At 47.9% G+C, this 23,596-nt stretch overlaps 2 protein-coding genes across 5 annotated transcripts in view; one reads left to right on the forward strand and one right to left on the reverse strand.

Annotated features, from left to right (window-relative positions):
• Nucleotides 1–14,828, reverse strand: part of ARMH3 (armadillo like helical domain containing 3) — a 31,653-nt gene extending 16,825 nt beyond the window's left edge. The window contains exons 1-8 of one of the 3 annotated variants that reach the window (XM_069979954.1): nt 14,776–14,828; nt 8,682–8,797; nt 5,910–5,966; nt 5,651–5,797; nt 5,249–5,356; nt 3,425–3,517; nt 2,166–2,240; nt 567–653 (exon numbers count right to left, since the gene is read on the reverse strand). In XM_069979954.1, coding sequence (XP_069836055.1) covers nt 567–653; nt 2,166–2,240; nt 3,425–3,517; nt 5,249–5,356; nt 5,651–5,797; nt 5,910–5,966; nt 8,682–8,783 — 669 coding nt within the window. In that variant the 5' untranslated portion in view covers nt 8,784–8,797; nt 14,776–14,828. The other 2 variants (XM_069979953.1, XM_069979952.1) reach the window with 2 other exon arrangements.
• A 124-nt stretch (nt 14,829–14,952) lies between these two features.
• On the forward strand, nt 14,953–22,044 carry HPS6 (HPS6 biogenesis of lysosomal organelles complex 2 subunit 3). Of its 2 annotated transcripts, none has more exons than XM_069979949.1 (2): nt 14,953–15,574; nt 18,382–22,044. In XM_069979949.1, exons 1-2 carry the CDS (start codon nt 15,089–15,091, stop codon nt 20,227–20,229), a joined length of 2,334 nt encoding a protein of 777 aa, XP_069836050.1. In that variant the 5' UTR covers nt 14,953–15,088; the 3' UTR covers nt 20,230–22,044. The 2 variants fall into 2 exon arrangements, with proteins under 2 accessions (XP_069836050.1, XP_069836052.1); XM_069979951.1 differs by having other exon boundaries at nt 18,385–22,044.
• Nucleotides 22,045–23,596: the final 1,552 nt, after the last annotated feature.

The raw sequence follows: 23,596 nt of genomic DNA on the forward strand, positions 1-23,596 counted from the left end.
GAGAGAGGAGGGAGGGGGGGACCTGGGGAAAGTCTTTTTGAATGCAGATAATGGCATATATTACAAAGTTTCTTAAAATTGGCTGACTCTTCTCTCTCCCCCAATACCTGCTGTCAGGAGTCAAGACGCCTCCAAACACACAAGATAATCCACCAGACCCATCAAAGTCTTCAGATGCTACCAATATCCGCGTAATCTGTATGGCTACCATTAAGCTGTGATCCTTACTATGGACGTAGGCCAAGCCAGGATAGTGAGCAACACATAACCACAGGACTGGCACCATACAGAGCCCTTGTATATATCTACACGGATACCAATAAGTAGCTGCCCCCTTTATGAATAGTAGACATGAGTGACCATTCATTGCCGTAGTATTCTAAACCTGTGCAGCCTCTAACACTGTGGCTTCTCTGCATCCTGCTCTTGTATTATAACCTGCCCCCGTATCAGTAAAAATGGCCTCCCCCAATGAAACGCAACACAGATTTAATAGCCACACACACACATATATTATATATATATATATATATATATATATATATATCTGTCATATAAACACTCACTTCATACTTTCTGTAATTTACTAGAAGTGCCAGCAATACCACAGCATCGTAGCCATGTTCCCTGCGGCTGGGAGGATGGGACAGAATCTGAAAAAACAAGACAAAACACAAAACACTGTAAAATTACAATAAGTATAGAAATATATAATAACACAAATATATAATATAATAATACATGTATGCTGTCAGTATAGAAAGGGAGATGAGTGGTCATCAGACCCCCTGGTGCTGCTTATTTCCCAGTGAACCAAAGGATCGGACAGGTTAAAATGCAAACTTATCAGAACCTGATTCAGTCGGCCACATATCATTGTCAATACTGAGACAAATGGTCGGCTCCATAGGTTATTACAAATCCCACAGCTCATTGTGATCCAAGTAGAAATGGCTAGAAACACAGAACTGGTGTGTAAAACACTTTAACAGAGGGAGAGGTAGGAGCGTCTGAATCCCCTTACACAGGCTGTTTATCGGCTGAATATTCCTATGAATGCTCATTCCCCATTAGTGGCCAGTGTAAAAGGGCCAGCGATCCCATCTGTTATAAAGCCATATAAATAATTCAATCCCAAGATCTGGAGGCCGTTGGCCCATCAAAAAGGGCCTTGTGTCTCCCAGGAAGCCTCCATGGTGTATAGAAGGATTAGATAGGAAATCTCCATTCCTTCCTTATCCCCAAAGGCAGCACAGACACAATAAGACCATATTAGTTGGCCCAATGAGTGGGGTAAGTGAGCGACAATCTACTAGATCTGTGCTCGCTTATCGAGCCTATAACATGGCTCAATAATTGTGTGGGCGGGGATAAACTGTTAAGGGGTTAAATAATAAAGATTTTATCCCTATCTCTCCACGCTCCCCTGGTGTTCTCCTGTCCCGTCGCCCTCATCAGCCGCCTGCAGAGTGGAGGCGGATAATGAGAGCTGCCGGGGCTGATATCACGGACCGAGTCGGCAGGACGCAGGGGTGGCGGTGAGCCTGGCAGCTGCCAGGATGGCGGAACCGGTGTGCGGCGGTGGGAGGATGGGCATCGGCCCTGGTACTACTCCCCTATCATCTGCTCATAATATGAGCGCTCCTGACCCGTGCGCTCATAGTATGGGAGAGGTAGTTAGATGCACAGGCACCTCTCTCCCTCACTGCTCATTGCCGCCCAGTGTCCTTGCTCCCCAAAGTATTGCATAAAAATCACTAAAGGATAGTGTACTGTAAAAAATCATCTCACAATACACTACATAGAGTCCTACATATACTGCGCCCCCTGCTGGACACTTCATATGAATTACACCTGAGACGTGACGTCACGGTTTTTTAGAGAATTTGAAGCCTGCCTGATCTACTAAGTTAAGAGAAATAGCAGTATATGTGCCTTTCCAATAATTAATGTACATTAGGAATTTGTCTAACTTCGCTTATGTAATAACATATTCAAAAATATGCTTTGGCTGGAGTTGTCCTTTAAGTCATGGAGTGTCAGCTGGGACCAGTCAAAAATATGTACGGCCCAACTTAAAATTATGTTCCTGTTGGAGCCTTGCAGAAGGGAAGAAAAGAAAAGAAGTGGTGATATTGTCTACAACTTGTACATATCAGACATACCTGTAGAATTGCTTCAAATATACTATTGATCATAACATATTCCAATATGGTGTTCTGGCTGATGTTATCCGTCACCTGGAACAGGGAAACAAAGAAGAAAGCACTGAGCTGAATGAAATTATATCAAACAAGTATTCTGTAACGGGTTGGAGAGAAACTGTAATGGGTTGTAGAGGACAGCTGACCCCTTCTGTCTCATGATCAGTCAGGGTTCCTGTGGCTCCATTTCACTGATCAATAAGCAGCGACCTATCCTAATGACATTGCATTACTTGCTAAAATGGAAAAAAAAAAATGTAAGGGTTCACACGTACAGTATTCGCAGATCTGATGCTGTGTTCAATTATTTAGTTACATTGCTATATATACGCCATCAAATCTGCTGCGGATCCTCTAAAGGGGTACTGCAGAGGAAAAAAGTTGCTTTTAGGGCAACTGGTGTCAGGCAGTTATACAGATTTGTAAATGATCTAGATTTAAAAATCTTCAGTGTTCCAGTACTTATCAGTTGCTGTATGTCTTGCAGGAATTGGTGTATTCCAGTCTGGCACAGTGTTCTCTGCTGCCACCTCTGTCCATGTCAGGAACTGTCTAGAGCAGGAGAGGTTTTCTATGGGGATTTGCTACTGCTCTGGACAGAATACACCATTTCCTGCAGGACATACAGCAGCTGATAAGTAGTGGAAGGCTTGAGATTTTTAAATGGAAGTCGTTTGCAGATCTGTATAACTTTCTGAACCCAATTGGTTAAAAAACTATTTTTTTTTTTCCTGAGTACCCCTTTAAGGGAACACTGGGGGGGTGAAAAACAAATACCCAGGGTTATGTCTAATGCAAAACCTGAGAAAGTGATGCATGATGGGTACTCAAAATCAAGGAACAACATGAACTATTAGCCTGGAGTGCTCCTTTAAAGGAAGCCATACATATGACGGCTCTCCTTCATACATACGTACGATCAGTTTAGCAGAGCACGCATGTAATAAAGTCACAGTCAGACTTCTTTTTTGTGTTTTATGTTCCTGAAAGCATAAAGGATTCAGCAGATGAAATCCAACATGACCCTTCTCCCCCCAGACACAATCTTTCGCAGAGTGGGCTGGGAAGCCACCATACATACACATTGCTAGCCACTTTGGCTGATTTTCCTCTAATGTCTATGGACCTGATGTCTCTGTATAGTAAGACCTGTAGTCAATGTCTTGTCACTATAACCCTTGTGTGTGTGTTCAGTGTGATCTCGTCCTGACGTTACTCACGGTCACTAAGCAGAGCAGCAGCTTCAGGCAGAGGCTCTTGAGGCTTTCGGAGCCCTCCCCACACAGCAGAATGTCCAGGCTCTCCATCAAATTCTGTGGAAAACCATCGCTCACACATTATAATCACACGACTTGTACAAATATTAGGAAATTATAATAATTATCATCCCCAACACCAGCTGTGCACCATTACACCCACCATTCCTCTGCATTAGCACACAGTAATGAAGCCTAAAATGCGGCGAGTTCCCTATTTAATGTACATCCAGCATTTAATATTGTGAAAAATCTGATCATCTGCTACTTATCGGAAGCAGAAGATTACCCGGTGATGGCTGCACTAATTCTATTCAGAACAGAAGCAGATTTTGTGTTACAGCGGATATATAAGATTAAAGGGCTTAAAGGGAACCAATCAGCACGATTGTGCTGATATGGTTCCCAGCAGTACAGTATAGAGGTGGGGTCCTATTCCACGGGTCAATGGGGGCCCGATCAATAATGTAAACGAGCGCCGATCTGCTAGATCAGCGCTCGTTTACGGGGCCTATTTCACGGCCCAATGATCGTTTAGTGAGGGTTGCAGGGACATCGTTACCGATGTCCTTGCAGCCCTTGTTTTAAAACGCTATACATTACCTACACATGTTGCAGATCTTCTCCTGCGCTCCTTCTTCCTCCCGGTCCCGCGCACAGCAGCAGCTTCGGTGCGGACCGTCTGGGCTGACAGACCGCTCAGCCAATCACTGGCCGCGGTGGTCCTAGACAGTGACTGGCTGAGCGGTCTGTCAGCTAAGACGGGCCGCACCGAAGCTGCTGCTAAGCGTGGGACCGGGAGAAAAAAGGAGCGCAGGAGAAGATCTGCAACATGTGTAGGTAATGTACGGCGCATCTGAAATGGTCACGCACCGCTATTCCACGCAGCGATGCACGGTTTGTGCCCGATGATTTTATGTTGGAACTTAAACCATCACTCTGTGGAATAGGCCCCTTACTATGCCGCTCATGGCACACACCAGCCACGGCTGAAGCAGTAGCTTTTCAAAAGGGAAAAATATGTTTTATTACGCCGCCCGTGGCCAGGAAGGGGGCGGCAACTAGCCATCTGGGTGGGGAGCTGCCCAGGACTAGTCACAGCTCTGTGTGCGCTGACAGAGGGCTGTGACTAGTCACGGGCGGCTCCCCACCCAAATGACTACAAACAAAATATTAAAACGTGACAAAATTGCTTTTTTTTGTGTTCATTCCACCTCCAAAAATGTTTTTTTACCAAAAATTGTGCCATTTAAATATACAGCATGTCCTGCAAAAAAAAAAGCCATCTGAGATCTGTCGAATTATTAAGTTATGGCTCTCAGAATGTAGCATCTCTGACATGGCCAACACAGATATGGAAATCACTAAAAGAAGGCCCCCCTCCAACTGCTAAAAAAAAAAAAAAAAAACAATGGAGAGGCCAAAGTACAGTGTAGGGTGCACCCAGAGCAGGAGGCCCCCTTATCGTGGTGGGATGGTTTACACTATTTGCAAATGGTAACCAAGAGCCTCATTATTTTTATGGAGATTTTTTTTACCAGTTGGGGGGGGCTGCTTTTAGCAATCTTCATATTTGTATTGAGTATCTTGCCATCTATTAGCAGTGAGCTGTTGCATTTCTCTGCCTTTTTGTGTGTTTGCAATTTCAGCCATAGCAACGTGCTCCTGCCTAGTGTGAATGGTGTTCTAGGAGAGCTGACCGAATGTGTCCCTTTTTTTCTGACATGGCAAAAGTTTATTTTGGTGACAGCGCCTCTTTAAGGGATGAAATGTTATCTTTCCTCTCACCTTCATACGGAGTTCTGCCTTGTCAAAGCCCATCAGCATGTTAATAATGTCAAAGCCGGACGTCGACTTGTTCTTCTGATGAACTCCACGAATGAGGGCGCATAGCGTCTACAGAAACAGCAAATAAACATCATGTAAACTTACCGAAAACCTTTCCTCTGGAATCACATGGCATACTCTATGTAGAGAGGATCTGAACTGCAAACCATCAGACCAAGAAGCCGCATTTCCAGCCATTGGTGGTCAGTGCTATGGGCTGTATATGTGGCTGGGACATGTGCCAGCGATACTCCCCAAAGTGACTACCATAGCTGCATTACCTGTAAGGAGCTCAGCCATGACAGCGTGCACCTGCACAGTGTGAATAGGTGTACTGGACGTGCAGGCCAATGTTTTGCTTACCTGTAAGGAGTTGACCACTCGGATCTGGTGCTCTGCCTTCAGGGCCTGGATACAATGCTGGAAAAGGCTGTTTATATTATCCTTTATCTTCATTAATTCTTCTCCATCCAACGATTCCAACTTGGCTTCCAGATACTCCAGATTGACCTGTTCAGTGCAAAGTTACAAAGGGTTAAAAATATCAGAAGTCGGAGGTTAGTGGGTAGAATATGGTGAGGTCTGTGATCTCATCCGTTATCAGTTTCTTTGATGCAATTACCTTCATGAGAAAAAGCTCATCCCAAAACCGAGGGTTGGATTTGGTTGGATCCTCTTTCTAAAAAAACAGACAAGATGTAAGGTTGGTCATTGTGCATAAGGTGATGACTACAAGACTGCTATGTCACAGATTGTTATACATCAATATACTGGGAGCCATAAAGCTAACAAGCATGGGCCCCTGGGCTGATCTATGCCAGTGGCTCCTCTATTGATGGACGCCTCATATGACATGGCCAGCCATTCATGTAATAGTACATTTCCCATGCACGGCTGGCCAAGACTTCTCCAGGACAAATTAACTGGACGCAGGACATCCCTGCTGAGGCAATTCTTTTAAAGGGGCACTCTGGCAAAATCTTTTTCTTTCAAATCAGCTTGTTTCAGAAAGTTATACAGATTTGTAATTTACTTCTATTTAAAAATCTCCAGTCTTCCAGTATTTATCAACTGCTGTATGTCCTGCATGAAGTGGTGTATTCTTTCCAGTCTGACACAGTGCTCTCTGCTGCCACCTCTGTCCATGTCAGGAACTGTCCAGAGCGGCAGCAAATCCCCATAGAAAACCTCTCCTTCTCTGGACAGTTCCTGACATGGACAGAGGTGGCAGCAGAGAGCACTGTGTCAGACTGGAAAGACTACACCACTTCCAGCAGGACATACAGCAGCTAATGAGTACTGAAAGAAAATAGAAGTAAATTACAAATCTATATAACTTTCTGAAACCAGTTAATTTGAAAGAAAAAGATTCTCACCGGAGTACCCCTTTAAAGATGACCAGTCCGTTCTCCTGTGTATTTTAGTAAATACTTGCTATACTAGTGAGAAAACTATCTTGGTAGCTTTGTATTGTGCTGTTCCTCTGCTATTCTTCCTGGAAATGTATGGATAATGAGCAATGATAGATGCACATTTATGTAATACCCTAGAAGTATGCAACTATTGAATTGTGCCCCCCAGATGCTGTGTTATTTCGCTTCCGTCAGCTTTATATAGAAGATACAATTTCTGTCCATTATAACCTGCTGGTTGACCTGGACTCCATATATACTAATGTAAGAAGTGATATTCCTCTTTAGGGTGCGTTCACACATACAAGATCCGCAGCAGATTTCATGGTGCAGATTTGATGCTGTGTTCAGTTATTTAGATCAAATCTGTTGCAGATCCGCACCATCAAATGCGCTGAGATACGGTATGTGTGAAGCTACCCTTCAAGGGAATCTGTCAGGCCCGTAACAGTCTTACTGAAGGCCATTTGCAAAGTTATAAAATTGTGTTTTCCTCAGGAGCTTAAGTGTCACAGCTATCTGCTTGTAGCATTTTCCTTTGAATCTAAAGTGCGACAGCTGTCTGCAGCTTTGTACCTGGTAGGGACCTGAAAGATTCCCTTTAAATGAGGTTTCCCCCTTATCATCTAATTTATTTTCAGGATCTTATCACTAGATGCCTTAGTGGGACCCTCCCTCCTGAGATCCCTGTGTGAACAGAGCTTTAGCATACCTGGTATTGTAAACAGATGATAAATGTATAAAACCCCTTTAAAGGGGTACTCCGGCGGGGGGGGGCATTTTTTTCCTGGGACCGGGGAGGAGGTGGCTGAAGGAAACGACGTCCACCTACCTCCCCCGTTCCAGCGGCGGGTCCCGCATCGCGACGCTCCGGTCCCCGGCAGCTTCCTGGTCTCTGACGCAGGCCCGAGACGATACGTCTCAGATCCGCTCAGCCAGTCAGTGACAGAGGCGGGATCTGAGCGGACTTGAAACGGATCCCGCCTCCGTCACTGACTGGCTGAGCGGACCTGAGGCGTCATGTCTGGGGCCCGTGTCAGACACCAGGAAGCGTCCGGGAACCTGGACCCTCCGCTGGAACCGGGGAGGTGAGTGGAAGTCGTTTCCCTCAGCCACCTCCTCCCTGGTGTCAGGAAAAGAAAGCCCCCCCGCCAGACTACCCCTTTAAATGTACTTCAGTACCCTTAAACCTGTGGTTCTCCAGTGGTTGCTAAACTACTACTCCCAGCATGTTGGAGGGGGGGGGGGAGGTTCAGATTTACATACAACTGCTGGACTTGTACTTTAGAGACCATTAGGTTGCTGGAGTTTACTGACAGCTGGGGAGCCTCATGGTTTGGGATTATTATTAACCGTTTTTTATCCACAAGAGATGAGGGACCACAGGACAGAGACCCCTCCTGCATCTGAGTTGTGTTCCCTACACTCCGCCTGCAGGCCCCCCGGCTCTCCTGTACATCTGTGCCTCTAATTCCTCCTATAACTACACAAGTAATAATGTATAATGAGAGCTCTGGCCATTCCCGGTAATTATCGGCGGGGACAACATCTCCCATCATTGCAGCGGCACAGGTCAGCATTAGGGTTAATACTCCGTGGTACAATGAAGCCGCAGACAATCTGCTCATTACCCGGCCGCGCTCCATCACACACAACATTAGGGTTTTTTATTTGACAATAATGAAAGAAAACCATGGTAACGTCGGGATCCGAACGCTTCAGTTACCATGGAACCCTTTGGAAAATGACACTTTGCATGTGTAGATGAATCAATTCAGGAGATATTAGTCCCCGATAATAACAGCGGAGTCTGAGTAAAGTACACGGACGGAAATAACATGAAAAGCGGATGAGCAGATGTTACTAGTGATGGGAATTAAAGGGGTCCCCCCCCAGCCCAAACACCCCCTTAGTGTACGTACGGATATAACTGCCCCGCTTGTCCGTGTATTACATGGTCATATAACCGTAATGCAGCTTACCGTAAAGATCTCATCATACATCAACACCACCTTCTCCTTCAAGGGCTTCTTGGTGGCCGACGACTTTCGGAGGAGCCCCACTTTCTTCTCTACTTGCGCCATGGTTAAAGCATAATCTGGTTAAAAAAAAAAAAAAGAAACTTTATTTACATTTTTATCGATCTCCTCCTTTGCATCTCTACAGGCCTAGCTATATGGCGGTCTAATGCACTGATCAGTCCAGCCTTAAAGGGGTACTCTAGCCAAAAGTTATAGAGATTTGTAAATTACTACTATTTAAAAATCTCCAGTATACTTATCAGCTGCTGTATGTCCTGCAGGAAGTGGTGTATTCTTTCCAGTCTCCAGTCTGGAGAGGTATTTTTATGGAGATTTGCTGCTGCTCTGCACAGTTCCTGACACGGACAGAGGTGGCAGCAGAGAGCACTGTGTCAGACTGGAGAGAATACACCACTTCCTGCAGGACATACAGCAAATGATAAGTACTGGATAAAACTGGAGATTTTTAAATAAAAGTAAATTACAAATCTATTTAACTCCCTGCCACCAATTTTAAAAAATTCATTGGCGTACCCCTTTAATAGTTATACACATCCCTCATCAGTGCTGCAGCCTGCTTATCTTGGCTCAGGCAGTATAACAGTCCTGCCTTTATTCCTGCACCTGCAGTAATATTCACATAATGTTCACAGCAGGCTGTAAAATGAGAAGCCGCACTAGACACATCCCTACTGTGCTGATATCTAGTGGTCAATATAAAAACTGCTATTTTTCATAAGTAATCAAAGAATGAATACTGAATGAATGAATATATGAATGTATCTTTTAAGACACATGACTTTTTTTTTTAATATATATTTTTTTACATTGATTTTTAAATACAATTGCTTTAACCTCCAGTCAATGTGGCTGCAGACACTGTGATTCTGGCAATAATGAATTTCAGCAGCCGACCAGATCTGTGTCCAGTAGTTTCATAATGGAGAAGGTAGCGATATATGCTTCTCGGACACATGCTAGGCCTGGATATACTAGCTCAGTTGTCTGTATCACACATTAGGTATAGATACAATAGCTCAGCAGAGAATATCACATAAAGCTTAGATACACCAGCTGAACGAACTGTATCAAACATTAAAGGCTTGGTCAAGTATTCAAGTGGAGAAAGAGAAGTAAGCCGCTGCCAGACTCCTGAAAAACCAAATGATTGGGCAAATGATCCTTCTCTCCCCAAATACTATCTATTAGGGGGAGAATCAGCAGGCCTCAGTACACACTAAACAGTATCTCACAGGACAGGCTTAGATACACCGGCTCTGGGGATTACAGGCAGTAATATGGTGCACGCTCCACAGACAGACCCGCTTCCCGGACGCTTTTCGTCCCCTCGCTGAACACAAGATCCACATTTGCACAGAGAATTTTCTAAGAATAACGTGAGGCCGCGCCGAGCATTCTCAGCAACCGCAGAATTTGTTCAGAACAACAATTAAGCAGAACAAAGGATTCCTTGTAGATATATTACATTACATCCCATAGAATACCATCCCAGGACACAAATGTAATCACAGGGGAAGGAGAAGACGTCAGCATTGCTGATAGGGGATGCCCGGTCACGCAGCGGGCTGATAACAGAGAACAGTAGATGCCACCCCCACCACAGCAGGTAAAAAGACCGATCTTCTCTAGGGTGCAGCCAACTTGGCATTAAAGGGGTACTCCAATTTATTTTTTCTTATTTTTCTAAATGTGCTCAGCCTGGGTAAACCCTCACTCCGCCATTATTCTCAAGGAGCCAGGAGCGCACTGCTTCTTGTGTTAGGGGTTGTCATGTGACCTGCCCGCTCAGCCAATCGACGGCCTCAGCGGAGTTACATGCACAGGGAATCTACATCGATGAGATTCTTAGGCCGTTGGTCACGAGCATTCCATCATACATCCGCGATACAATGGACCTCCTGGCAAAACTGGCGGACATCACGACAGAGAAGGACTGGTACCTGGGAAGCATCGACGTCGAGGCTCTATATAGTTCCATCCCACACTCACAAGGCCTACAGGCGGTGGAGCACTTCCTCCAGACGAGGAGTGTACACCTCACCAATCATAACAACTTCATCATCAGGATCTTGGAATGGATACTCACCCACAACTACTTCCTGTTCAATAACAGAGTGTACCACCAGCTCAGGGGCACTGCGATGGGGAGCCCTATGGCCCCCTCGTACGCTAATCTGTTCCTGGGCTGGTGGGAGGACACAGTGGTCTTTAGCGACAAATATGATCATTACCACCATTACATCGAATTCTGGGGGCGCTACATAGACGATGTGCTCATCCTATGGTCCGGCACGCCCGGAGACTTCCACAAATTCATCAAAGAACTGAACATAAACGAGATTGGTCTGTGCTTCACATCTGAGATCAACAAAGAACAAATATGCTTCTTAGATACAGTCATAAGGATACAGGACACTACAATCTCCACAGAAGCATACCGTAAGCCCACAGCGGGAAACAGCTTGTTGAAGTGGGAAAGTCACCATCCCCTCAACCTAAAGACTGGAATCCCTAAGTGGCAGTACCTTCGCATCAGACGGAATTGCAGTACGATACAGTCTTTCGAGAAAGAAGCCAAATTACTCCAAGAAAGATTCAAGGAAAGAGGGTATCCCAACCGCACCCTTTCTCTGGCATATCAAACAGCTAAACAAAAGGATCGCCGGGAACTCCTGAAACCCAAGAATAAGGACACCATAGGAACATCAGGAGACTTAAGGATCATAGGGACATATGATAGCGAAGCATCCCAATTCAGATCCATCCTGGAGAGAGTTTGGCCCATCCTCAAAACAGACCCCCATCTTAACCCTATGATCCCGGACCGCCCACAGGTCACCTACAGGAGGGGACGTAACCTAGGGGACTTGATCACCAACAGCCACTATACACCTCCTGTATCCCAACCCTCTGCCTGGTTGGAAACTCGTACCACTGGCACTTTCAGATGTGGCACCTGCAAAGCGTGCCGCTACATATCAGTGTCCAAAACTTTTTGTTCTGGTACCAACCCCAAAGTCTATAAGAACAGATCGTTCGTCAACTGCAAAACTCAGTGTGTTATCTACCTGGCCACCTGTGAATGCCCTAAGTCATATGTGGGTAAGACCAAAAGAGAATTCAGGCGAAGGATCCTTGAGCACATCGGCGACATCGAACACTCACGGATGAAACCAGTGTCGAGCCACATGCGGACCGCGCACCCACAAGCTCCATTCACCATCACCTTCCAAGCTATTGAAAGACAGAAACCCGATATATGTAGGGGCGATCATGACAATAGACTGCTAAGAATGGAAACCCAGTGGATTTATCGTCTCAAAACCCTGGAACCAGACGGTCTCAATGACCAGTTGCTGTTCACACCTTTTATCTAAAACCACTTGGTCAACCCCCCACTCCCTCATAACGATAACTACCCGCTCCCTCCATATGCCCTAAATGGGGTACTCCAATTTTTTTTTCTTATTTTTCTAAATTTGCTCAGTCTGGGGAAACCCTCACTGACCTGCCCGCTCAGCCAATCGACGGCCTCAGCGGAGTTACATGCACAGGGTGGCATTGGAAATGACGATAAGGGCTCGTTCCCACTGAGGAAAGGTAGCGGAATTCCGCGACGGAATTGTCCGCCGCGGAATGCCGTTAGCCTCCCGCTCATAATGCGAGTCTATGGGAGGCGCGCGCTCCTGCCCTGTCCGCGCTGAAGAATGAACATGTTCATTCTTCAGCGCGGACAGGGCAGGAGCGCGCGCCTCCCATAGACTCCCATTATGAGCGGGAGGCTAACGGCATTCCGCGGCGGACAATTCCGTCGCGGAATTCCGCTACCTTTCCTCAGTGGGAACGAGCCCTAAGTGTTTTTTTTGTTTGATTTTCCCTCGGCTAAGCACAAAAAAACTTGAATAACTTTTTAAAGGGGTTATCCAGTCAAAGAAAAACATGGCTGCTTCCTTCCAGAAACAGCGACACTCCTGTCCTCAGTTTGGGTGTGAATGGAGTTGTAATACCACAAACAACCTGAGGACAGGGGTGGCACTGTTATTGCAAGAAAATATCAGTGTTTTGTCTAATCCTGGATAACCCCTTTCAGAGGTTCTCGTGCTGTAAAATTACCTCCATTCTCAGAGTCCCCTGCTCTATAGGAACATAATAGCAGCTTCTAACCTGCTGTTTGTTTCCCTTTAGCAGTTTTACCTACAGCAGGGGGAGGGAACTTTGGCTCTCCAGCTGTTGCAAAACTACAACTCCCATCATGTCTGGACACCTTTGGCTGTCCGGGCATGATGGAAGTTGTAGTTTTGCAACAGCTGGAGGGCTAAGGTTCCCTTCCCCTGACCTATAGCATAATGTGAGATCGGGGAAGGCTGACTGCTTGGTAACACTGCCTGTTTTTCCTGTACCGCCATCACATACACACCCACACACAATGAAACAGAGCAGGGATGAGGAACCTTTCCCCAACCCTCAGCGGTCTGGTTTTTTGTGGCTACAGAAGTTGGAGTCTGGGAAAACATGGATACAGCTTATGGCTATGTTCACACTACGTAAAAGTACGGCCGTTGTTGCCATCGGCAACAACGGCCGTAGTTTATGCAATGTGGAACATTGCCTATTCCTCTATGGGATCCCGGCTGGAGCGTATACACATAGTATAAGCTCCGGCCGGGATCCCGTACGGGGCCGCAAAGAACTGACACGTCAGTTTTCTGCGGCCGCAATTCAGTAAATAGCAGCCGCAGAAAGACCTGTCAGTTCACACAATGAAGAGAGCGGCTCCGGCCGTTTGCTTCATTGTGTGCGGTGGGAGGTTCTGATGCGGGCGCGCGCTGAGGCCCTGCGCCGAAAAGATCATCCAGCCGGTACTTAAATACTGGCCGAGATGATCCGGGCAGAGACCGGGGCCGGTCTCATAAGTTGTGTGAACATAGCCTATGGTTGTACCATTGTTTTCCAGGACTCCCTTGGGCTGCATCTAACTTCTTCAGCCACCACCGGGTGTTTGGGTTCGGGAAACATCTGCAAATTTAAAGGGGTACTCCAGAGAAATTTCTCTCTTTCAAATCAACTAGTGTCAGAAAGTTATACAGATTTGTAATTTACTTCTATTTTAAAATCCTCAGTCTTCCAGGACTTATCAGCTGCTGTATGCCCTGCAGGAGGAGGTGTATTCTTTCCAGTCTGACGCAGTGCTCTCTGCTGCCACCTCTGTCCATGTCAGGAACGGTCCAGAGCAGGAGAGGTTTTCCGCTTCAATCTTTTTATTAGAATTTTATCAACAGTGTTTTTAAAGCCGTGTACAAACATATAAACACGTCACAATGAATATACATAGGGAAAATTACACTGTATATAATAAGCATAGAAACAGGAGAGGTTTTCTATGGGGATTTGCTGCTGCTCTGGACAGTTCCTGACATGGACAGAGGTGGCAGCAGAGAGCACCGTGTCAGACTGGAAAGAATACACCACTTCCTGCAGGGCATACAGCAGCTGATAAGTACGGGAAGACTGGAGATTTTTTAATTGGAAGACAATTAAATTCCCCTTTAATTGCCGGATCTCCTTGCCGTCTGTTTACAGCTGAATAAATTAACCTTTTTATGCAACAACTACAGGCTGGAGTGCCCCTTTAAGTCTGACCACACATGAGCCCCACAGATCCTGTCACCATACAATGAGGAACTACAAGCCCCATGAGGTGGGGAGGTGCTGCTGGGACTTGTGGTTCTCCCCAGGCCGCCACCATGGTTTCCTGTGCCCACATGGGGCCTACACCGCTCAGCACACGGCTGCCCCCTCTGCCCCTGCCCCATAGGGCACACAGCAGCCCCTTAGCCCCCCCTCCACATCCGGGTACCCGCTCACTACTCACCAGCACCACGTACACCCCTCACCGGCTGCAGACCCCACCGCAGCTCCAGCCGGGCATCAGCCAGGATGCAGCACTGGAACCCAGCAAGTCAAGGAAGAGGGGTGATCCGCCGCACACTGTTATACAACCAGCGCCAGTCTACGCGCTGCCCCCCCTGTTTACCATCTCAATGGTACATCCCATGTCTCCCCTCCTGTCATCTCACAGCCGCTCCCCTGAAGTGACGACGACGATTTTTTTTACGCCACGCCTCCCGATCTATAAAACCTGATCGTCATTGGTCAGTTTTTCCCAGGGGGTTGTCACGTGGGTCGAATGCTATTGGTTGGAAAAGCGCAAATCAGGTTAAGCGTTGCTGAGGAGGGATCCGCCCACCCGTCCCAGGTGATCCGGAAGTCAGGCGGGGGCCGGTCTTGTGATGAGGAGAGGGAGCTGAGCGGAGCCGCCATGCCGGGATAAGCGGCAGCGGAGCGGGATGACGCACTTCAGGCCTCCGCGGCTGCTCTCGGATTACGGGGAGTTCGGGCGGCAGCAGGTGCTGCGGGAGGCGCTGCAGGCCCGGGACAGCCGCGTGTTCTGCAGCCCGGACCGGAGACACCTGGTGGTGTGGCTGGTGCGGCAGAGGCGGCTGCTGTCCTTCCCGCGGCTCCCCGGGGCGGTGCTGGAGCAGAGCTGGCCGGGCCGGGACTCCCCTCAGCTCTGCGGCCTGCTCTTCCCTCACTGGCCCCCGGACTGGCTGCTCTGCCTGGTGTGGGACAACGGCCGCGCCGATCTATGGAGAGCCGGCAGCAAGAGCTGGGAGATGCCGCAGTCCCTGGAGCTCTGCAACAGTCCCCGGGCCCGGGTGGTGGCGGTGTGCTGCGGTACCGCAGGGGAGCTGGTGTGGTGTGAACAGAGGGCTTCCTCCAACCCTTATATGTACTGTATCTGCCGCAGGTCCCTCCGGCTCAGCGCACAGCAGGTGAGAGGATGCATGGAACTAACGCACTGGAAACGCATGGGCGCTGTTCACATTGATGTGGATGAGCTTAGATTAGATATAGATCAGAGCTCCAGCTGTAATAAAACTACAACTCCCAGTGTGCCTAGACAGCTGAAGGCTCCCAGTACTTATCAGCTGCTGTATGTCCTGCCGAAGGCTGTCTAGGCACACTGGGAGTTGTTGTCTTATTACAGCTCGAGCTCCAGACAGTCTTAAAGGGATTGTTCACCTTTTTCTTTCAAATAACTGGTGTATATTCTCTAAAAAAAAAATAAAAATCCAGTACTTATCAGCTGCTGTATGTCCTGCAGGAAGTGGTGTATTCTTTCCAGTCTGACACAGCGCTCTCTGCTGCCACTTCTGTCCATTGTCAGGAACTGTCCAGAGCAACAGCAAATCCCCATAGAAAACCTCTCCTGCTCTCTGGAGAAAATACTCTACTTCCTGCAGCGCATACAGCAGCTGGAAGACTTAAGATGTTTTAATAGAAGTAAATTACGCTGCGTTTACACGGAACGATTTATTGTTCGGATTTGCACGACAACGATCGAATTCGAACGTGTAAACGCAGCGATCAAGCAACGAGCGAGAAATCGTTCATTTTGATCTTACGTGTTCTCAAATCGTCGCTCACCGATTTTTCGCTACGGATTTTCCATACGGTATATCATTCCGTCTAAACGCTGATCGTTATAAAATATAAATAAATTGTTACTTTGAAATCGTTAATCGTACGATCGGGCAAATTATCATTCCGCGTAAACGCAGCATTACAAATCTATATAACTTTCTGGCACTAGTATAACTGATAGATTTTTTTTTTTTTTTTTGATTTGGGGGGGGAGGGGTTAACTACCCCTTTAAGCTCCCTGGGCACACTGGGAGTTGTAATTTATGGTGTGGTACTACAACTACAATCATGGCCAGACGTATAGGACTACACTGCAGTACTGATTTGATCTTCCTGATCTGTTGTTGGCCCGTCCTGAGGATGGCTAGATCTGCTTTATAGGGTTGGGTAATCCCTTTAAGGAAACGTGAGACCATACTCCTTAGTTCTGTGCCCGTGTCCCTGCTGGTGGCGGCGCTGTGCCCGTGTCCCTGCTGGTGGCGGCGCTGTGCCCGTGTCCCTGCTGGTGGCGGCGCTGTGCCCGTGTCCCTGCTGGTGGCGGCGCTGTGCCCGTGTCCCTGCTGGTGGCGGCGCTGTGCCCGTGTCCCTGCTGGTGGCGGCGCTGTGCCCGTGTCCCTGCTGGTGGCGGCGCTGTGCCCACCTCTACAAGCACCAGTGCACACAGTCCCCGCGCTCGGAGTCCTGCAGTCCCGGTGTTCCCGGCGATAGGGAGGAACCTCTTGTTCTTTGTTGTTAAAGGGGTTTTCCGAGTTGCCGGGAGTTTTTGTTTCCGCAATGGAATAAGCTGCTCTCTGCATGTTGTTCTCCTGTGTCACCCACAAGGTTGCTGGGACGTTTATGCTCCACGATCTCCCCTGTAGCTGGGCAGCGTTCCTCCAGCTTTTACAAGACTACAACTCCCATCATGTACAGACCACTAAGCTATGGAGCCGGACAAGACTAGAGAGGAGCGAATGTAGTGTCAGCCGGCTGAACATGTAGGACAGCTGCCATTGTGTGACGCAGCCATGTCCAACAATGGCCGTTATTACAAAGTTTGAACATGGCCTCGAAGCGATTCTGTACCTGCACACTGCCGACACCGCAGCCTTTCTCCCGGTATTTAGAGGAAAAATTACTTATCAATGCAGCGGGCAGTCAAACTGGCATGACCTAGAGCAACAGTGTCCTAGCCCTGCAGCGCCTCTTCCATCACTTTCAGAATACCCCTGGGGGGGAGGTGCCACAGGCCTAGGACACTGATGCTCTAGGCCACGACAATTTGACTGCCTACCTACCTGCCCCATTGATAAGTTGTTTTTAAAGAGGAATGTACCACCGGTATATCGCTTTTCTGATACTTACATGGATAGAGCGGCACAGGGATGCCAGTGCCACGGTCCTTTCCCCCCCCCCAACCCTGGCCCCGTTCCCGCATATGACGCTACTTTATTCCCGGGCCCTGGGCGGGGGTGAAGCAATGGAGCCACGTCAGAGGGGAGGGGTTTCCTCTTATAGAGGAGGGCTGTTCTGGGAATAGAGCGGAGCCATACGTGGCCACTGGGCCGCAGGTCAAATAAAGGACTGCAGCATCGTCATCCCCATGCCCGCTCCGCTCTATCCATGTAAATATTAGAAATTCAATGTATCGGTGGTACATTCGCTTTAAAGGATTTGTACAGGCTTAGAGAACATGGCTGCCATGTTCCAGAAACAGCGCCTCTCCTGTTCTCAGTTTAGGTGTTGGTTTTGCAGCTCGGCTGCATTAAAGTGAATGGAGCTGAACTGAAATACCACACACTACCTGAGGACAGGGGTGGCGCTGTATTTGCAAGAAAGTATCTGTTCTTTTTCTAATCCTGGATAACCCCTTTAAGCTAACAATTGTAAGGTAGAAGGCAAATAGTGTCGCTTAAAAACTTCCTGTTTTGTTTGCAGCGCTACTGAAGACCTATGTGTCTCCATGGTTACAAGCCCTCCCTCTTTGTAGTCTGATCCTGCAGTCACGTCTTCCTCCACTCCTTACCACTACCACTTTGGTAACTTCCAGACAGCAGAGGTAATGGAGGGAGTCATGACTGCACAGTTTGTTTGTAGTCTGTTACCATGGAGACCAGTAGGGGAATTTGCCGGCTGTCACACCAGTGCTCTGCTGACTATTTTTCTCTCTCTCCAGCAGGTGACGTTGGGCAGCATGAAGATCGTCCTCCATCACAGTCCATTCTACTCCATGCTCTCCTCCCCCGACCACATCTACATGATCCCAGATGTCGTCTCTCATCCCATCCTCATCTATTCCCTCCTGGAAGACAAGATGTCCATGGCCACCCCGACCCGAGGCCTCCTGCATAGCAAGGCCCTGACCGAGGGCGACTTTAAGAGGATGGTCCTAGAATACGCCGGCTTCCTGTCATTTCAGCAGCCCACAGCCGTCCTGCAGTCAGTGGTCACCGAGGCCGGGCACCTGCTGCTTATGACAACCACTGGGCAGATCTATCTGCTTTATGAGGACGGGGTTGTCAGACATATCTTTGATATTGATCTAGTGACTGAGTCGCAGGTGAGAATGCAGATATTTGCGGACACCTTGGCTTGTGCTGTAGATACCACAGTCTTCCTCATCAGTATCAGTACAGGGAGTCTTCTGGCAAAGCAGATACTGAACACAGAAGAGTTGTTCTTCCTGAGGTTGTTGGATACAGACGACATCCAGGTGCTCACCGGGAACGGCATCTACAGGATCGGCTGCTCTGACGACGCCGAAGATGAAGGCAAGTCAGAGCCTTCATTGCTGGACATGGTTTATGAAGAGGCCTGTAAGTACTATCAAAGAAGAAGCCTGAGCAACGCTAAGCTGACTGTGCCCGAGCTGAAGAAAGGGGGGATGTTCCAGGCACCCATCACCCTGTCCGCCATCCTCAGCACCTACCAGAAGAACAGCAAGTCCAAGGATCAGACGCCGTACGCAGATCTCCTCAGCAACATGGACAACGAACTCCAAAGTTTTATGAGTCTAGAACTTCTCAAGAGCTGCGTCCTTACCGCGTGCGGAGAAGACATGGAGAAGTACTGCAAGGAGCTGGTGGATCACGAGATCACACGGCTCCTTCAGATGGACATGGACCGGGACGGGCTGCTATATATTAACTCTTTGTTCACCACTTTTCCCAGAGCGGCCTGGCTCTCTGTAAGGAATAACTTTCAGTTTCTTCAGAATGGAGAGGGTAAACTTGTGATCCGAGCCACCGCTGACCTGTGGAAGAAGGTGCTGAGTCCGGTCCCGTCGGGGGCCAGGGACGCCTCTCACAATGGAGTCTATCCTCTCTTTGAGGTCATCTGTCAGTCTCTATGCACGTTTAAGCCCAAGTGGCTGCCTGTTTTTGTCCAGCACGCCCAGGACTGCTCGGGCCTTTCCTGGAACTTTACTGCCAAAGATAACTGTGAGGGTGCCCCCCTCTATAAAAGGGCCTTGTCCGTTCTGGGGAAGCGGAAGGCAAACACTAATGTGGAGCTGGAGGTGGAGATCCTGCTGAGTAGCGGGAGGCCGCAGGCCATCATCCAGGCCATCCATATGCTGATCGCTCTACAACGCTGGTCCAGGGTGATGGAGGAGACGCGGAGGTTCTCCCAGCTCAGCCCGCTCATCACTAAGGACATTTTCATCACCCTGCTGATAGAATTCGTCAAGCACAGACACTTGGACTCTTACATAAGCCAGCTCTGTGACATCTGCCCCGAGGACATGACCGCCACGGACATCTTGCGGATTGTCCTTCAGAACCTGCCCAAGGCTGAGGCAGATCCACCCCCGTTCTGCAGCCTCGGGGGACAGCTGACTGTGGGGTTACTCAAACCTCTGTTAAATAGAGTATTGAAGAACCAGCTTGGGAAAGACGAGAAGTCTGCAACACCGACATTTCCTCCGGCGACTCCTCAGCGCACAAACAAGTCTGTCAATCATAGTCCTGTAGTGAACGGGGATGACCTGTCACCCACTGACTTCTACTCCACTAAAGCTTTATAAGTTATTGCAGTATTCATGTAGTAATACTAGAGGGGGGGGGGGGGGGTCTCGGTACCAGAGCACTTTTTGCCGCATGGAGTTGGGTTTAGTTTGTACAATAACTTTTCACCTGTGACTCTCCAGCTTGTTGCAAAACTACTAAAGACACCCACATGGGCATTCTGTGAGTTGTAGTGCTGTTGTATTCCCAGGCAGCCTGGAAGTGTCTGAGAATGTAGGGTAGCAGAGGTGCTCTTGCAGAACTAAAATAACCAGCATGTCCAGGCAGCCTGAGGGCGTCTGGGGCAGGTTGGTAGTTGTAGTTTTGCACCAGCTGGAGAGCCATCGGTCTGTCTATACCATTCAGGGCTTCCATAACTGGCATATTGCACCCATGTCTAGCTGTCCATATGGCAGAAGTGGCACCAGGACCCCTGTGGTTCTATGGAGTTAAGACTTGGATGACCATTGTTCTGCTTTAGTCTCCCTGCAATGGGCCTAGAAACTGCAGCTGTAACACAGAATCTAAAATGCAAAGGTATTAATGGTCATCTAAAACCTGTGTATTCCATAGGATACGCCATAAATGTGGATCTTTCTGGAAATCCTAGGTCCCCCGATCAGCCCGGCCTTCACATACAGGTGGAGTATTAATGGGGAGGTGGTAGTGCACTTTTTTAGGTAGTTACAGAAACAGATGAGACCACCACTCAATGTGTTATCTGCCTGGATGTGGAGGCTGCTTCCCTAGGCGAGCCTGGGCCCTGGAGATGCCATAAATGTGGGGCAGTACCCAAGCTAAAACTCTGTCACCCTGCTCCAAATATCTATTTGAAGAACCTCTATGGATCAGTATTATATTTCTTGTACTTTTTATTTTGCTATTGATGACCTGTCATTGGGAGAGACCCACCTCACTGGTCAGATGATTAAAGAAGTCTGTGGCCTCTTCATCAAATCGGTTATCCAGTGCTACAAAAACATGGCTGCTTTCTTCCAGAGACAGCACCACTCTTGTCTCCAGTTTGGGTGCAGGTTTTGTAACTTGGTTCCATTGAAATGAATGGAGCTTAATTGCAAACCACACCTGAACTGGAGAACGAACAGTGCTGTCTCTGGAAGAAAGTGGCCATGTTTTTGTAGCACTGAATAACCCTTTTAACCTAGCACCACACCATACTACTTGTAGAGCAGGGATGGGGAACCTTCGGCCCTCCACCATTTTAGCTTCGGCTGTCCAGGCATGATGGGAATTGTAGTTTTGCACCAGCTGGAGGGCTGAAGGTTCCCCATCCCTACTGTAGAGGTTATGTCTAGTACTCCAGCTCAGTCTTATTCTCTTGAATGGAGCTCAGCTGCAGCTATACAGTGAAGGGGCCACAGCCTGGCACCACTGCTCTCTCAACCAGCTGATCATCAGGGGGTCATCTGATATTTATGTTCCAATCTCATTTGGGATTATTGAAAAACTAAGGTCTGCAGAGTATTTCATCCTCTGACTGTAACCACTACTACTTACAGCTGAGGGTCTGTTACAGTTGTACCTAGCCTATACCTTTCTAAGTGTTAACGAACAGAAATGTCCTAGAAAACTTGGACAGATCTGACAGCAAGCAGACATCTAAAAAATTACTGAGAAACTGATAGACGGAGTATAAAGTGATTAATCACATGAAACCAGTAACTCCAGTCCACTCCATCCCTTTCCTGTAGACTGTTACCTTGTTCTCTAGGCTGAGGTCTGGATCCAGTGACTATAATATATATGAGCCAGCGCTGAACAATGATCCCTACGGATGCTGTACAAGTATTTGTTAAAGCAGTCTTCCTCTTTTATTAGGGTCTGGTGCCTTTTAATCGGCCTCGTCCGTTTGTTTAGAAGCACAGAATGTAGCGGTAGACGCCGGCCGTGGCGTAGGCGGCCGGTTATAGGTACAACACTTCCTTTTTTTTTTTTTATTTTGATATTGCAGTGTTTTATGATATTAAGAGAAATAAATTCTTTTAATGGAAAGTCTTGTGGTTTCTGATGTTTGTCGGGGCTGAATTTGTATGGATAGAAGGCAAGAGAGCAGTGGTTACAGAACTCCAACCATGTCACATGACTCCATCACTCATACAAGTGAATTGGGTCGTGTGGCATGACCCTGCCATGGCAAATAATCCAAAACCACAACTCTCAACATAACCTCACTGCCTTTTGCTATAGGACAAGGGTAGGGAACCTCGGCCCTCCAACTGTTGCAAAACTACAACTCCTCCTATCATGCCTGGACAGCCAAAGCTTTAGCTGTCCAGGCATGATGGGAGTTGTAGTTTTGCAACAGCTGGAGACAAAGGTTCCCCATTCCTGCTATAGAAGCATGGTGGGAGTTGTGGTTTTGTATTACCCGGATGAATTATTGTCAACAGCAGGGTCATGCGACACCACCCCATTCACTTGTACCAGGAAAGCCACAGAATGAGAGCAGGCTTTGTAGCCTATTCCCCCAGCAGCAGCACCTTACAGACAGCTAGGGGGCGCCACACTGAGAAGCCTTGCTGGTATTAGGTGGAGGGTTGCATCTCCCTGTGCAGCACATTAAGCTGCACTTAGAGGGGAGGTAATGTGACCTTCTACAAGGAGCTTATGATGGTTATTGGGCGTCTGCTGTTATTATTGGATCTGGTTTCCAGGAAATGTGACCTAAAAATCAATGGACAGGAAGGAAGGCTCAGTCTGGTGACATAATGTGTGCTGATCAATGCTGTCTGTGGGATGGAGACTCCTGGTGGTAGAGGTCCTGATCTCACCATGTCCTGAACACACATCTGTAATGTCCTCAGCTATGGGAGGTTCCCCCTGCGTTCTCACATAGCTGACATGTCACACTGACTTACCACATTCCACCCAATGTTCTCACTCCGCGGCCACATGAGAGGGATTGCAGCTGACGGTCATATGCCTCCCCCCTACAGGAAGCTGAGCTGTTAGGTGAGACCTTGCACTGTAGAGATGGGGTTGTCCAGACATGGCTGCTTTCATCCACAAACAGCATCACTCCTGTCCTCAGTGTGGATGGTTGCAGCTCAGTGCCAATGAAGTTATTGGAGCTGGAATGCAATACCACACTTAACCTGTGGACAGGGGTGGTGCTCTTTTTGGAAGGAAGTAGATGAAGTGGGACAGACTGGTACCCTTTCCTCAAACAGTGCCACCTGGACCCTGATTACCAACCACTGTAATAGCGCACCTTCAAAGGCAACGATCATCTGACATGCACAACAAGAGAGCGCTGACCTGCCCCCCCCCCCCCCCCCCCCCCCCTAGATTATCGTGCTGTGTAATACGATCTCAATGAAACCATGGTTGGCACTTAAAGGACTGTTTACTGTATGTTCTCTTTAA

The sequence above is a fragment of the Dendropsophus ebraccatus genome, chromosome 8, assembly GCF_027789765.1.
Source record: "Dendropsophus ebraccatus isolate aDenEbr1 chromosome 8, aDenEbr1.pat, whole genome shotgun sequence".
Classification (NCBI taxonomy): domain Eukaryota; kingdom Metazoa; phylum Chordata; class Amphibia; order Anura; family Hylidae; genus Dendropsophus; species Dendropsophus ebraccatus.

Coding starts and splice junctions, on each gene's coding strand:
- HPS6 (XM_069979949.1), top strand. CDS start 15,089: ATGACGCACTTCAGGCCTCCGCGGCTGCTCTCGGATTACGGGGAGTTC. Junction 15,575..18,381: donor TCCGGCTCAGCGCACAGCAG/GTGAGAGGATGC, acceptor CTCTCTCTCCAG/CAGGTGACGTTGGGCAGCAT.